The sequence below is a fragment of the Osmerus eperlanus genome, chromosome 5 (genome assembly GCF_963692335.1).
Source record: "Osmerus eperlanus chromosome 5, fOsmEpe2.1, whole genome shotgun sequence".
In the NCBI taxonomy this organism is placed as follows: domain Eukaryota; kingdom Metazoa; phylum Chordata; class Actinopteri; order Osmeriformes; family Osmeridae; genus Osmerus; species Osmerus eperlanus.
Genome location: NC_085022.1, coordinates 15,897,259 through 15,913,964, shown reverse-complemented (window position 1 = coordinate 15,913,964; position 16,706 = coordinate 15,897,259). Strand labels below are relative to the sequence as shown.

Here is a 16,706-nt window from a genome sequence, read left to right as displayed (position 1 = left end):
CACTCTCCTCCTCCCTCGCCTTCCCTCCTCTTCCACCCCCCTCTCCATCCTCTGCCCTCTGTGTCACTCCCTACTTTCCCCTCTGCCACTCCCTCCCCTCCCCCTTCCTCACCCTCTCTTCTCTTCCCTCTGTGTCTCCCCCTCCCCTCCTGCCTCCTTGCACACTTCTTTCAAGACTCCAAATGCTAATTCAATCAGCCACTTAATCACACACGAATACCACATCATCTCTTTTTTTCGTTTCTTGCGGGGAGATAAGGAGAGCTTTACTTTTCAGAGTGTGACAAAGAAGTTTCCCAATGACAACAGGACGCATGGTCTGTGAAAAATCTTGCTGCAATAAATGTGCTATGGCATTGTGCTTTTTTTTTTGTTACCGTTCAGGCTTCCTGCCTTTTCATTTGTTTGGTTTAAGAGTGATGTAAGAAAGTGTCTGGTTCACTGCTGTAGAAATGTTTCTTAGCATGACTGCAAAAAAGCCCATGGTAAAGATTTTAAACTTATCCATGCTGAACTTATTGGTGTTGTATTTTCCTGTATTGCAGTGGAGGTCTGGTTGAAGGCAGTACTAATAGAACACATACAGTATACTGGATCCACACAGACATACTGTATAGGCACACGGAAGTGCACAAATGAACACACACACATTCAAGATAGCTTTTAGCGGTCTCAAGCTTTTGTCTACAGACAAATGATGTACAGGGTTGAAAATGTGTTAATTACAAATCATATTAATGGAAGAGATTTAGCTTCTTTTGATATTAATTAAGTCGCAGATCCTGTAACTAAGAGAATTACCAAATTGTATTCTTTGTTCCAGATACTGTATGTTGGGCTTAATGCCTACTTTAGTAAAGTCCATAATTTATTTTATCACATTGTAATCTTCAGCATCTCCTTTAGATATTATTAAGAACAATGTAATACTTGGATATCATTTAAGTTTTTCATATTAGTAAAGGATTATATCCAGCCCTGCATGAAAGCCCTGTATGAAAGTGTGTGACACAAACCTAGTTTAAATGCACGGGTTCCAGAAGGATCTGCTGGGGTTTGGATGAGCAGCGTCGTCATCCTGCTCAGTTTGGCTCTCACATCTTGACATTCAGTCTTCATCCCCCCCGGCCATCCCCCAACCACCAACCCCCACCCCCACACCGCCCCGGTTGTCAATTGAACAGACGGCCTATCGATTGTCGCTGACGTGCGCTCCCGGTCATTTCCACGGGGCGGTGTGGTGTGACCCGCAGGTCAGACGGGATCTGGTGGGGTGCGCGGGACTGGGGCCGGCGGGGCGCGTCGACGGGATCCGGATTTGTTGGACGAGATGCACCTTGTGTCCATGAGTTCAGGAGATTTTTCTCCCCCCTCTTTTTCTTCAGAGGGGGGGGGGGGGGGGGGGGGAGAAACGATTGAGAGGAAGCTCGGTTTTCCTCCCTCCCTGCTGCAGTGTGTAATGAGCTATAGTCTCTGGAGGCCTGCTGGGATAGGTTTTATTAGGTTGTAATTGATGTTGAAAATAAAATGGGCTAAATTAATTCAAGGATCTCCTGCCTGACATGAAATAAGCACATCTTGGAAATTACTTCTCTCTCTCCGTTAGAGAGATAAACATCTGGGAGGAAGAGGGGTGAATCGGGTCACTTGGTTGATGTCCAAAGGATTCCCTGCCATGTCGTTCAAACACAAATCCCGATCGATGTCAGTTATTGTTGCAAGATCCCTCAGGATGTTGTTGCACAGAGGCAACAATGGTGAAATACGCTGAACGCCGTATCCATTTCCTGTTTCCTTTAACATCATGTGACCCTGGAGTTTTTAGACGAGCATGCGGTCGTCTCTGAATGTCATAATGAAATTATGTACAGCTTGGTCTGCGCTCATGTCCGCAGACAGAGTACTTACCAGATAGCTCACTCGATGTCTTGTACATTATGAATATCCGACAGTTAAACCACATCTCCCTGTCATGACTGGGAGGGTTCACTGATAAGGCATCTGGGAAAGAGTAACAGGCCTCTCTTTGTGATGTATTCATGTTTGAATATGTATTTCCTTATGTCCTAATTAGAAGGAACATACATCTTTCCCCCGTTCTGAGACATCGACTCCGGATCTGCAGTTTGCAAATGTGATGATGCCGTGTTTTGCCAAAGCTAAAGGGGGGGAAGGGGGGTGGGGGGGGGGGGGGGGGTAAATAGATTACGGCAGGATTGTTGATGATGACGACCATGATGATGATTACAGTGGCAAAGCCTGTATCCATCATCAGCATCATCTACTTGTGAGCACTCAGGATGTATACTTAGTCACACTCTGCTCACACGTTACAACGAGAGAAATAGAAAGAGAACAGAAGCAGACTGGACAAAGGTTTTTTTATGCAGTGCCCCATAACAACTAAACACACACACACACACTGTGGCTGCTTCAGGATGTGTTTACACAAGGTCTCACAGCCTTTAGCTAGCGGATGCTCTGAGAAAATAACACGATCATGTGACCTAAATACTCAGCTGGCCCTTCAAGGTTGAGAAAGAAAGGAAACGCGAATAAGAGAGAGGGATGGATAGATATGTAGAGAGAAGGTTACAGACAGGTAGAAAGAGAGAGAGACAGGGAGAGAGAGAGAGAGAGAGAGAGAGAGAGAGAGAGAGAGAGAGAGAGAGAGAGAGAGAGAGAGAGAGAGAGAGACAGAGAGAGATTTAAAAACCTTTACCTGGTGTTACATATGCCCCTCTGTCTAAAGATGTTCACACCGGGCTAGCTGATGCTGTTTTATTTTGGAGGATCAAACTCCCTTTTTATTTACTTTCTTGGTGGTGGGCTAATGGATGGATAGATGGAGAGCTGTATCTGTGTGTGTGTTTTAGCCCTGCATCATTTATTTAGCTGGGTCGATCCTCACTACCCTGTTACCCTGTGTGGCAATGTGTTTGTGAGTGTCCCCATGTCTCTGGAGTGTATTGTGAAGCATATATTTTGGCCCAGTTTGCAACTGTCCAGGTTACATAAGGGTTTCTCACAGGGACTGGAAAAAAGAAAATCTGCAAAGAGTGATGGTGAAGTGGTGATGTGGTGGAGCTACAAGCTCTTCAAAGATGCAGGAAAGAGAGAGCCAGACAGAGAATATTGATAGATGTACATCGTGACAAACAGACAGAGGACAAACAATGAGACAGAGAGACCTGAGACAGATAATTGGCAATATATTATATCAGAGTAAGAAGTTGTTGTTGTTGTTGTTTGTTTAGTTGGGTGGGGGGGAGTGGTGGGGGAAGGGGGGGCCGATGCATTATCAGGCTAAAAGCAGATCAGCTTCTCTCACCAGCAAAAGCGGGATTCTATATCTGCGGTGGCGTCCTCTCGTCTTTAGAGCTGGAGTGTTGTGTGCTAATAGGAGTCGCTGCTTTTCCATGCCTATCCTGTAGAACATTTCCATTTGTTAAGCCCCTGCTTTGGCGCTACTACACTCGCCTCGCTTCAACAAAGACCTTGGCACCCTTGACGCGATACCAATGCCCTCCGCTAGCTGCCTTTGCCAAGCAAGCAAGCCTACGAAACCAGTGCCATCCAAGCAGCTTGTCATTGTAAACATGGCCATTCGCTACTGTCTTTTTTAATTTTAAGTATTCATACTTAAACATTTTTGTTCTATTTTCTTTTTAGGGTGAGCCAGCAGCCTACAGCGAGCAAAAACGAAGATGGCCAGAAAGCACAGGCACTGTGAATGAGCTGGCAGGTGAGAGTGCGGTCTAAAGGCTGAACCCAGATCATCCATTCGCTCCGCACAGACTCCTCCACTCTCTAATGAGCTGGCCCGGGGTATGGTTGAGACTCCAGAGCAGTAGACGTTAGACATTAGAGAGGATAGCAATTTCCAACTTAACACAAAAGAGGATGTGCATAGGAACAAACTCACAGTATGTAGGTGTTAACTTAATGCAGATAAAAAGTCAAGAAAAATGTGTCCTAGCAAATTGCAGTTAAATTATCCTGATGGGCGTGCCTTGAATTTTCTTTGGTATGAAATATAAAATAAGTTATTTGCCTTCAATTACAAATACCGTATTCTGATTAAGAAGCTCTGTTATAATTGCAGGCTAATTTCTAGTTCCTGAAAAGTTACAGTAAGTTACTTACAGTAAGTACAGGGACATTCTCCCCAAGGCAAGTAGGGTGAAGTGCCTTGCCCAAGGACACAACGTCATTTGACACGGCCAGGAATCGAACCAGCAACCTTCTGATTACTAGCCCGATTCTCTAACCGCTCAGCCACCTGACTCCCTTTGACTTCCCCCTGACTATTTGGCTATCCCCTTTATAGTTTGTTCTAATAACATGTTTGATTGATATAACTTGACAGAAAGACAGACTTAATCGCTACACTTTTATTAAGGTTGGCAGCTATGTGTTTGACTGATGAATCATAAGCGTGTCCTAAACTCACTTCGACATAATTATTTCCTGGACCCAAACCTCAAATCACCTGATTAAAAAGATAATTAGTCAGTGGGGTAGATTTATCTGTTTTTCTCCCGCAATATGTGGCCTTTTCCTCTAGACCCCAAGAGGGAGTGATTGTATAAATAACAGATGGCAACATTGGAAGGCAAATGTCCTCCATCCCAAGATATCTCAGCCTTTCTGAAGCTTTGTTGAATTTAACAGCATGATGATTAAACTCACACTATTGAACAGGAGAAATATACTTATGCACATCCCCTTTGAGACTTTTATGCTCTTCTAATCTCAGGTTTGCCTTTTGGGGTATTTTTTCCCTGTTGTAAGATTGAAGTGCATTAGCAAGGATACATTATTTTAATCAAAGATGATTTGTGATCTAGTGTGTCCATACCACCAGGCATCAATCCTAACTCATCAAACAAGGTTACCATTTTGACCAGACCTAAAGCTATATTTTTTCAATAAACACATGAGCAATATAATTACATGTATGTGTTGATAACAGCTTATTAGATACATTCATGGAGTTCTCCACCACCTGCAAAAAAACACAAACTATAATGTTTCTTGAATAGAAGTCTTCCAGAGCACATCAATGCTATCCCAGCAGTAGACCAGCACTGGCACCCAAGCAAACCAGCAGGAACACAGGGCACATTAAAGCATAAACACACTTCACCAGGGGGATGGGACATTAGTGGCTGAGGTTGTTTTGTTGACTGTCCTGATTTACATTTGTGTATGTTGATCCACCTGGGGAATCTGAAAGCGAGAGCATACTGTAGTTTGGAAGAACAGTGTAGCTGCACATGCAGTTAATTATATCTTGACGCAGTTCATTTGCTGATGCATCACAGTCAGTCAATCCAGATACAAGTCAAACTAAACTAGCTCTAATCTGAGCTCTAACGTTTCATTCCTCGTCGTACCATGTGTCTGACTGTCTCATTATCTGTCTTGCCGTGCCCTTGGCAGACAGCTGTTCATGTGCATGTGAGCTCCTTGTCAGGCAGCTAGCAGCTGGGCTGTCTGTGGCCTACTAACAGTCATTCACAGAGAGGCAGTTTGGTCACACAGACTGGGTTCACGAACCCTGAGTGGCCTCCTCTTGGTTGGGTCATGGAGGAAGTGATGCATGGTCACCCTGACCTCTGACACATACAGCAGTAGACAGGAGTAATGGGGACAGAGAGAGTATGTCACACAGCCATGAACCGAGTGGCCATTTTCTTTCTCACCGCCTCTTTCGGGGGAACCTTCAGAGAGTGAAGAATTGTTCTCTCAATATTTCTCATTGTCAAACAGCAAGACACAAAAAAAGCACGTGGAAAGCAGTATGCACACATACAAGGACGCACACACACACATCCACCAGCACCCAATACACATCTACGCACGCACACTCCTGTGTCCTTGTCTGATATTTTGTACTGTGGTGTTCCTTGGACATACAGATTGTGAAAGTGCTGATTGATAAAGTGACTGGTGCATCCTGATAGCCATCTCCAACACCTGCTCTTGTGACCGCCCACCACCAATCCACCACAGGATAATCAATAAGATGTCCGATTGAGAGTGCTATTCTTCTTAATTGTGAAAATAAATCAAGTGGTGTCAGTGACACAAGAAGACAACAGTCAACAAAATGGGTTCCTTGATGAGTCAGCTTAGTACTGGAGCTTCCAGGCTTTCATATCTCTATGAAGCTGACTATGGAAAGCGTTCTTCTTGTGTCAATTTGTAGAACACAGTTCAACAAATCATAAATACAGAAACGAATGTGCGGTGAACTAAACATCTGCAAGTTTGGTGCTCTTGCTTTGCATTTGTCTCAATGTACTGTGCTAGTGGACACTGTCGTGTGTGTGCTTATACTGTGTGTGTGCATGTGCGTGCATTGGTGTGCACATGCGTGTACGTGTGTGTGTGCATGTGCCTGTGTGTGCACGTCAGCATTCGCATGTGTGTGCCTGGGTTTGCATCTGTGCCCCTGCCTGAGTTTCAAGGCTAGCGGACCTAAATAAGCTCTTGGTCTGACACCGCATCTGAAGAGGCCAATCGGAATTACTGCGCCTCATTTATCAGGAAAATGTGTCGCTCCGGGGTCATTTCCCGACCGAGGGATAGGCCAATTGCTCCTTCTACGTTACTATCACGGCTCTGTGAAAGTGGCCCATGGATATGATCCGAGCTCATTTGTTTGGTGAATGGGGTGCCCCGCAGACACGTTACATCGTTCTCTTCATGCTCCGCTGGTCACATCGCCGACCCTGGCTCGGGATGTAGGATGATGGTCAGCGTTGACTCTCATGCAGGCAACCTCGGACGAATGCAAAGATCGAGAGAAACCAGAAATTGCCTGGGATGTGAAGACTGGAATGGAGGGTGTGCGTGTTTGTGCTTTTATGCCTGCAGTACCTTGTTGCAAATGTGGAGGGTTCCGCTCCTTCTCATGATTCCTTGATTGATGTTGCTATGCTACAACATTTCAAACGTTAAGGTGTTGTAGATATCCAAGACGACCTGTACTACAGTCATATTAGGCATATTTTAAATATTGCAAAACCTAAATTTGAGAAATGGGAAATCTCAAAGACAGTAGCAGACAGTAACTCTGCTAGATAGCACTGTAAAAAAGAAAAGAAAGAAATAGGAAAATAAATGAATATTTACCTCAGAAATAATTCTCAGACATGGTCACTTTGATGAACTTGGAGAGTGTTAACATGTCAAACTCCCAGACAAGACAAGTAGTCACTAACCCAAATGTTCTAAACGTTTCACTCAGACTTTTAAGGTCTTAAGGTGCATATTTAATGACCAATGTAGGTACTATTTCACCTCTTTTTTTATACAGTATATATGTTTTAATACCATCATTATTGCTAATATCAAATCTAGATGTAAGATACACAAACATTTTCTTCTTTAGTCTTTCTACACTTATTTTACTATAGGAGTCTTTCCCTCAAATCCCAGTTTCTGAAGTACAGTTCTGCAACCCTTTTGTGGTATATTCAAGCAGGAGATACTGGATTACTGTAGGTACAAGGGAAATGGATGGTTGAATTCATTGTAAAGCTTCAATTTGAGTAGAGTTGAGGAAAGTAAATGGTACAATAATTCCCTTCATGTAAGTCTGGTCGTGGTATTTCCTTTTAAGTGTTGGCATAGGCAAGAGAAGACAGGAAGTATAGGATGCCATCTGAAGAATGGTCTCCAAGGATACTCAGAGCAGCAACTTTGTATGCTCCAGTGTATGTGTGTGTGTGTGTGTGTGTGTGTGCGTGTGTGTGTGCGTGTGTGAGTGTGTGTGTGTGTGTGTGTAGTGTATGTGTGTGTTTTCCGTAAAGACATTCACAGCATTAGCAAGGTGTGAGCTCTACATGGGTTTGAGACGTAATTCATTCCCATGCTTCGGATCATGGTGTTTATCAATGTGTTATGATCAGGGTCAGCATTGAAGTATGCACTGTGTTACTCAAAACCACCCTATTTTAATCACTAGACTCTCCCCAAGGGTAAGCTGTGCCAGTCTCTCTTCGCCAGTCTGACATGCTCCATATCCATGCTGAAGATTAACAGCCAAGGAGAGCCTCTGCATATCAAATATGGCCATGCTACTGATAGCATCAGTGTTACAGTAATCCAATCCATTGAATTGGTCACAGTTTGCTATGCACATGTTCCTCTTGTGTTCATGCGTACGTGGAGTGGAAGTAGATTTATGATACAGCTGCAGAAGCGGCAGCTAGCGCACTTAGCCCGGCCTCTCTGAGGGTATCCCGCCCAGTAATCAGTCAGAGAGGGGGTGGGGGCAAGGGATGGGGGGGGGGAGGGTTTGGGGGGGGGGGGGCTGGTCTCCTTCATGGAACGCTGTGAAAAATGGCAGCCACTGCCGGGAGCTGACCTGATTCCGTTTTGCATCTCATTAATTGACACGCTCTCTCTCTCTCTCTCTTTTTTGCTCTCTATGTATATACTGTGTATATGTATACATATATACACATAGATCACGTCACTCTATGTATCTATCCATCTCTCTCTTCCTCTCCCTCTCTATCTGACTCTCTCCATCTCTTATTCACCCCACACAGTGTCATTATGTCACTACGATCTCCCCCTGGGAGGAAGGCAGACTGGTAGAAAATGGAACAACACCTTCCATTTTCCTAGATCCTCAGTCCCATCCACATCCCAAGCCCGATATCAGTCGGAGCCAAATCATGCCACAGTCAGCCATTATAACAACCTTATTATGAATGGCCACTCAAGCGAGGCCTGGGTGAAGAAAGCCACGGCCACGTGTCTCGCCAATTCCCTCTCCCTCTGCTTCCTGTTCTATGGCAGGCATGAATAAGGCAGTGGTGAAGGAGGACAGATCATGTTTATGGCCCATGGGAAGAGAGAGAGAAAATCGTGTTTCTTTGTGCTCCTCGCCCAGGGTAGAGTCAGACACCTTTGACTCTTTTATCTGCTGCGAGGGCTGAAGGGATGGTGTGTGTGTTTGTGTGTGTTTGTGTTCTTTTTATTCAGAGGGGCGGGGGATATCTGGCTATCTGTCAAGCCGAGCCAAGCTATCTTTAAGAGGCAGCTTTTGTTTGCAGTATGAATCCCTCGCCTCCTCTGCGATCCTATTGATTTGTTGTATCATGCAAAAAGATGGGCCTTTTGTTTTCTGAGGCTGCCAAAGTCTATTTTCTCTTGGTTACCTACAGTTGCTCAGTTGACAGGTTCTCAGCTTGCCTCCTATCATGTTCAAATAAGAAAGACCATAAAGAGGAGGGGGGAAGGGGGGGTTGCAGTGTCTGGTGAGCTCATGCCAGGGTGGTTAGGGTGAGTTTACTGTACTAAACTGGTAAGGTAAACTGCTCATTAGTTCAAGGCGGTTTGTGACCAACCAGTCTAGAGTTTCAGTGACAAGAAACATTCAATTATCAATGCATTTAGTTTTTTTTGTTTTTTTTAATGAAGTAATCATGTTTATTCAGCCAAACGACTGAGAGTCATTAATGTTGTTACTCACATGTCATGCAATGCATTGTTCATTAGAAAAAGAAAACAAGTCTATTAGCCAAGTGTGTTGTGTCACATGAGGGTGAAGCAACTGTGAAGTAGTGATAAATTGCTGATGGGGTTTGCGGTATGAGTGATGAGGAAGAAATCAACTTAGCTTGTAAGTGAACTGTCTGTATGATTTTTTTTAAAGCAAAAACATTTCTTGTTTTGTACTTTCTCTGGAATTGCTACCACTCATGAACAGTCTTCAAGCTTTGGCTTAATGTATTTAACTGTCAAATTATATTTAAATTTCCACAACCGTGTACAGTCTAATCAGTCACTGAACATGAACACATTAAACTTTATTTAAATAAAACTTTTTTTAAAGCAATATCACAAAAGGGTTTTGGAGATATCCACAGATCAGTTCTGCATTGCTGCTTGTCAGTTTGGGGAAGAGGTCAAAAATGTTTCTAATCCTCATTCTAGTTCATTTTCATTCCTGAGGCTGACTGATAATTACACTCCACAAAAATGCTGTTGCCAACAAATGCATTTCTCTATTAACCTATGGCATTTATTTAGTACAAATTGCTAGCCAAAAAGTTTCGTACCACACCCTACCCCATTCTCCTGACCAGGTGACTGCATTTGCCAGTCTGCCAGTGAGGGTACCAGGGCAATTTATGTCTGCAGTAGAGCTCTGACTAGGATCACATCTCAAGACCACTCAGTGTTGACATTGTTTAACTCCTTTTACAGTGCTATCTATTGTCATTTGAAGACAAGGATGGAATGGTTTCAAGAAAGAAACTCTTTATGCTGAAGAGCACATATCCCCCCCCCTGTTGTCAGCCTTATTGTCATTCACTTTCCCATACACAAAACAAATGCATTCACAAATGTTGCATATCTAGCCTTTTCAATTGGCTGCATTCCTGAGCCAATCTGGGTCGCGCTGCAGACGTTTCGTTCGCTCTGAGACAGCCAAATAGGCAGCCAATGCTGCCAGTTCATCATCTCTTAGGGGGACGAAAGTAAAGAAAAGAAAAAAAAGTGTATTCATTTCTTAATCTAATTTAGTTTATCTTTTTTTTCTCCATCTAATTCTCTCTATGCTCTAAATCCAATTTTGCTGCTTTCATTGTCATTGGGTAGACAGATTGCTTGGGAAACTTCGTGAATTGTATTATGTTGGTCTGATTTCATTGTTTATTTCTTTTCATTGGCTTGATTTGAAAAAGAAAAACACAGGAGGAGGAAACTTCTGGATCAGGAGAGGAAAAGGCTTGCAGGCACTTCTGAATAAATAAATACAAATAGCTTTGTACAGAATAGGTGGATACTTTATTCCCAAATGAGTCTGAGCCGATGTGCTCAGACACTGTATCTCAAATATAAAGCTATAAGACACTTAATAATGTATTTTAGAAATACAATTTGTACTGTATGTCTTTATTTTTCTTAATATACTGTCAGCTACATCAGTGAGCGGGAGAGATCGTTGAAAGAGTCAAGAAAAGTCATGCTGTGCCCCAAATTCTAACCTTGGTCAATTGCTTTCTGCAGGCATGGCTTTAATTCTCAACAAATTAGAAGAGCCGTAATGGAATGTGATTTTCAGCCTAGTGTGTGATCCCTGTCACATTTGCTTGGTCGCCTGTACAGAAACACTCGTCCCCAGCCTCGGGCTTTGGGTGCTCAAAATTGGGCGTTTGTAATTAAAGAATTAATGGCCTCAGTAATCATACAATTAATCGGCAGTTACAGTAATAGCCCGCCCATTCTAAAGTGAAAAGGGGAGCTTTATTGTTCAGGAACTGGCCTTGTATGGTTGGACGCACAATCATAATACACTTTAAAACCCAGAAGAGCACTTACTGCCAGAAGTAACTACATACAAGAGGCAGCTCAACTGGAGTCACTTGTCATGTTTAAACCCTGCAGGATCACCGAACCTTTCGTGAACATGGTGTCAGTCAAATAGACATAGAAGTAATAGATGTATCGTAGAGCAATATCAATGTATAGAACTCTTGGAAGGTGCTGTGAAACTAATTATAGGTTGGTGGTACTGCAGACTGGGGGGTTACTATTTCAGAAATAATTACATTCAAATATAGTGCATGGATGAAAACGGAGTTCATTAAAGTACACTTCTAGCATGCAAGCACACAGCACAGATACATGAAAGCACAAACAAGACAGGTACAACTGAAAACATGCAGTCCCATATGGCATGTACTGTAACAGAGGATCCACACAGATGCTTTATCCTGTCCCTTCTGCCAAGTCTTCCTTGTTCTTTATGTTCCCCTGGTTTCCAATATAAATCACACAACGCTTCCCCCTCCTGCTGTAGGGATACGGGGGAGAAGTTTAGAGGCACAGTTGTGAGATTGTTTTATGGGACTGAGATTGAGAATGCAGGGGGAAGACTGCACCCAGAAACTGAAACAGATATAAAACACACTCCCAAGGTTACTGCTGGTTGATACCAGTGGGTGAGATTGGGATTGTGTGCTTGCATTAGGATGTCAGCATTAAGATATTTTTAAGGTAACCTCTCAATAACATTTCACAGCCCTCCTCCCCTAACCTCTTCTCTGTCTCTTTTTTTTTGTTTCTCTTCTCCTTCCAGCCTGGCCCAATCCTACTACTTCCGAGGAGTGGACGACCAGCCAATGAATTATGAATGTTGAACAAGATGACCTCCTCTCGGCAGCTGCAGATGATGAGAGGTCCTAGGTGGAACCGGGCCCTGTCCGACCCTTTATTTGTGCTTCTCCTGGCCCTCCAGCTACTGGTGGTGGCAGGCCTGGTCCGTGCTCAGACCTGCCCCTCAGTCTGCTCTTGCAGCAACCAGTTCAGCAAGGTCATCTGCACCCGCCGCAGCTTGCGAGATGTCCCAGATGGCATATCCACCAACACGCGCTACCTGAACCTGCAAGAGAACCTTATCCAAGTCATCAAGGTGGACAGCTTCAAACACCTGCGGCACCTCGAGATTCTGCAGCTTAGCAAGAACCACATCCGTACCATTGAGTTAGGGGCCTTCAACGGGCTGGCCAGCCTCAACACCCTGGAACTGTTTGACAACCGCCTCACCACCATCCCCAACGGGGCCTTCGAGTACCTCTCCAAACTGAAGGAGCTGTGGCTGAGGAATAACCCCATAGAGAGCATCCCCTCCTATGCGTTTAACAGGGTGCCCTCGCTACGGAGGCTGGACCTGGGGGAGCTCAAGCGCCTCACATATATATCAGAGGGGGCCTTTGAGGGGCTTAGCAATCTGCGCTACCTGAACCTGGGCATGTGCAACCTGAAGGAGATCCCCAACCTCATTCCCCTGGTGAAGCTGGATGAGCTGGAGATGTCAGGGAACCAGCTGTCCGTCATCCGGCCTGGCTCCTTCAAAGGTCTCATCCACCTTCAGAAGCTGTGGATGATGCATGCTCAGATCCAGACCATAGAGAGGAATTCCTTTGATGACTTGCAATCCCTGGTAGAGCTCAACCTCGCCCACAATAACCTCACCTTGCTTCCCCATGACCTCTTCACCCCCCTGCATCACCTTGAGAGGGTGCACTTACACCACAACCCCTGGAACTGTAACTGTGACATTCTTTGGCTCAGCTGGTGGCTCAAGGAGATGGTGCCGGCCAACACCAGCTGCTGTGCCCGCTGCAGTTCACCCTCCAGCCACAAGGGGCGCTATATCGGAGAGCTCGACCAAAACTATTTTCATTGCTATGCGCCCGTGATCGTGGAGCCCCCAGCGGACCTGAACGTGACGGAGGGGAGCGCGGCGGAACTGAAATGCAGGGCCAGCTCTCTGACCTCGGTCAGCTGGATCACACCCAACGGCTCCATCATGACCCACGGAGCCTACAAGATCCGCATCTCCGTCCTGAACGACGGCACTCTCAACTTCACCAACGTCACCATGCAGGACACGGGCACTTACACCTGCATGGTGAGCAACTCGGCGGGCAACACCACGGCGTCGGCCACGCTTAACGTGTCGTCCACAGACAGCAGCTTCAGCTACTTCACCACGGTCACAGTGGAGACCATAGAGCCACCGCATAACGAGGGCCAACCCACTGTGCAGCTGAAGGTGGGTCCCACCGCATCTGCCGGCTGGGAGTCGGTGTCGTCCACCTCCACCACGACCACCACCGTGCGGACGCCACTCTCCACCAGGGCCACGGAGAAGACCTACACCATTCCGGTGACGGAGCTGGGGGGGGAGGGCTCCCTCAACGGCCTGGATGAGGTGATGAAGACCACCAAGATAATCATCGGATGCTTCGTGGCCATCACCCTCATGGCGGCGGTCATGCTGATCATATTCTACAAGATGCGCAAGCAGCACCACCAGCAGAACCACCACGCGCCCACCCGCACCATTGAGATCATCAACGTGGACGAGGACTGCGTGACGGGGGGTCCAGCCATGGAGAGCCACCTAACGCTGCCCCCACTGGAGCATGAGCACCTCAACCACTACAACACCTATAAGACTGCTTACAACCACGCCTCCACCATCAACTCCATACACAGCTCGGCGCACGAACCCTTGTTAATCCGGGCCAGCTCTAAAGACAATGTACAAGAGACCCAGATATAACACTCCTTTTCATAATGAGACAATATCAAACGGAAGAAATGACACACCTTATGGACTTTATTGACTGTTGGTTTGTGAGGACAATTGTTAAGAACTGTGTACGGCTAATCAGTGGTTGGTGGTGTTTATTCAATGACTTTGGGAACTAGGGTATGTCTACTGTTTCAAAAAGTGTCTTTACAAAACAGAAGTTATTTATTTAAGAAAAAAATCTATTGTGGTTTAATCAAGAAAAAACTGTATTCTGCAATTATTTTTTCAGCACTTAATTAATCATACCTTTCGTTTTTTCTTATGGCGGTTTACTAATATGCTTTCAAACTATATGTGAAGGACATGCTACAGTAAACATCCATCAAGTGAAAATATTCATTTCTGGTTTTGCCCTCGATTTTGTCTAGTACTGTATGTGATAGCAACCCATTTTTAACCCACAGACTAAGCACTTCAGATTTTGTCAGAGATTTGCTCCTGACATAAATTAATTGATGGAATCTTTTGTGACCATCTGTTAATTTAGATGGATTAAAAGCTTGGTGTTTATCTGAGGGTGAACACCGGGACTGTCAGTGATGACATTTTAAAAATAACACAATATTTCATTAAATCTGCCACTCAAACACATTGGACACAGCTGTACTGTGAACTGTGAGCTTACCACCAATCCTCTGGAGACTATGCAGGCAGGAAATGAGAATCTAAATATACTGTATTATGAGCCAATGCAAACTGATAGAATGCTTTATAATGCATTTGGTCTCAAATTGATGTCATACAACACGTTCTGAGTATTTACCTTCAATAAAATATGAATAATTTTTAGACAGGCCCTTTACCAGTTCCACGAACTGCTTTATCTGCATGGTTCTGTCACATACAGTATGAAGCTTTAGAGGCACATGAACCTCCCCACAACCCCTCATCCCTGGCGCTGCGCTTGCATAGCGACGCAGCGTGCAGCAGGCCCAGGATCTGGGGCGAGAGGGGGAGACCCTGGCTACAGCTGTCTGAGCACATTGTCCGTCATCTGCGTGCCATTCACATGTGGGTACATCACCCCCTCCATTCACACCAGGGCCGTGCCAACATCAGAAAGAAGAGAAGAAGGTGCCAGAGGTTATGCTGTGAGAGGCTGTGAGAGGCTTTAGAGATGAAGCACGTGGTGCCAGGCGGCAAGCAGATGTTCAGGTTGCACCTGCGTCCCATTGCTTTAGCAGCAACGCCATTTCCATTTTAATGGATGCGCCCACAGGCTTTGGGTGGACACAGCCTCAGGCACACTCATTCCCTGGATACTGTTCAAAATCCCCCATGGTGAAAAAGGGGCCTCGTAAATAAAGAGGCCAAGAAGGTACCTTTCACATCTAAGACTTAGCCAGATGCCCCAGGTGTCTCTTTATAGATTAAGTGAACTGCTGATCTATATATTTTTTGCTCTCGCTTACTCCCTCCAGAATGTCAAACATCTAAGAAAGGTTAGGAATCTGTCCATCTTTACTTTGTTCTGTTTGTAGTTCATGAAGAGTAACGCTATGGTATCAATTTGAAATAGTCTTGAAATATGTAAAAGAAAGAAGTCAAACCATTCTATTTTGTATGGTTGTCACAAATAACAGAATATAGAATATATTGCCACTGATCAACATCAGGCAGTGGGCCAAAATTCCCTGATGTATAAGTAGTTACTCCAATCTCAAACACACTGGACCATTATATTTATCTGAACTTAATTTGTAATTTATTTAATCACATGATACTTGATTTCTCTATGACATGATGATTTGCAATACTGTAGAACTTCACCGAAAGGCACAGTAGATATGTCACATGTCTGCAACTTTGTCACATGCCTGACAGTTACAGGTATAGGCTTTAGCAGTAGTAAACAATGTTTTCACTCCTTATGTGTGGCTTTTAGTCAGTGTTTGGGTTGACAGTGCTGGGGTTTGATCTAAGTAGCTTGAAATGACAGTCTATTCATCATTTACTTTTTTGTGTCAATTATTTGTTGAAATTTAGTCAAACCATCTCATCTTATGTGTACAGTATCTTTTGTTTAGGTGGGAGCAATATTCTATCTTTTCCTATTTTTTTCGTTCTTTCTTTTCTCTGAGAGGGAATGCTGTTCTAGTGGTAGATTTATATAAAATACATTTTGAAAATAAAACAAAAACAAAAACAAAAACTTTTTAAATTTGATTTTACATGTGCCAACAAACTGTTCTAAAAGTGAAAAAGAAAAACATGGTGTAAAAGAATAAGAAATTGATTTTCATGTAAGCATACTTTCATGACCTTTAAAAAAATATGAAGATCGATTATAGAAAACAGAGTTTGTAGTTCATACACAAAAATAAGGTTCAAAATAAACTATTGTTGTTTTTTCTGTATGGTCTGATTCGTTTTTTTTCCACTGTTTTCTGGTGAAGATGGATGAACATGCAGTGTGTCATTCAGAGAACATGAAATCGCCACTTTTCAGAGCCATGACAGTTGAATGCTACAGAACAATTATTTCCCTTTCCTTGTTCAGTAAATCATAATTACAGGGTTTCCAACAGTTTATCATGAGTAATGCTCTTATAAATGGTTGAGTTTGCAT

General features: G+C 44.1%; 1 protein-coding gene across 3 annotated transcripts in view; it reads left to right on the top strand.

Annotated features, from left to right (window-relative positions):
- The window catches only part of lrrc4ca (leucine rich repeat containing 4C, genome duplicate a), a 47,898-nt gene extending 31,406 nt beyond the window's left edge, over positions 1-16,492 (top strand). For 2 of the 3 annotated variants that reach the window (XM_062461948.1, XM_062461947.1), the window contains exons 2-3: positions 3,673-3,745; positions 12,113-16,492. In XM_062461948.1, coding sequence (XP_062317932.1) covers positions 12,167-14,104 — 1,938 coding nt within the window. In that variant the 5' untranslated portion in view covers positions 3,673-3,745; positions 12,113-12,166 and the 3' untranslated portion in view covers positions 14,105-16,492. Of the gene's footprint in view, positions 1-3,672; positions 3,746-11,882; positions 11,972-12,112 lie in introns of those variants that run through there. The other variant, XM_062461950.1, reaches the window with a different exon arrangement.
- Positions 16,493-16,706: the final 214 nt, after the last annotated feature.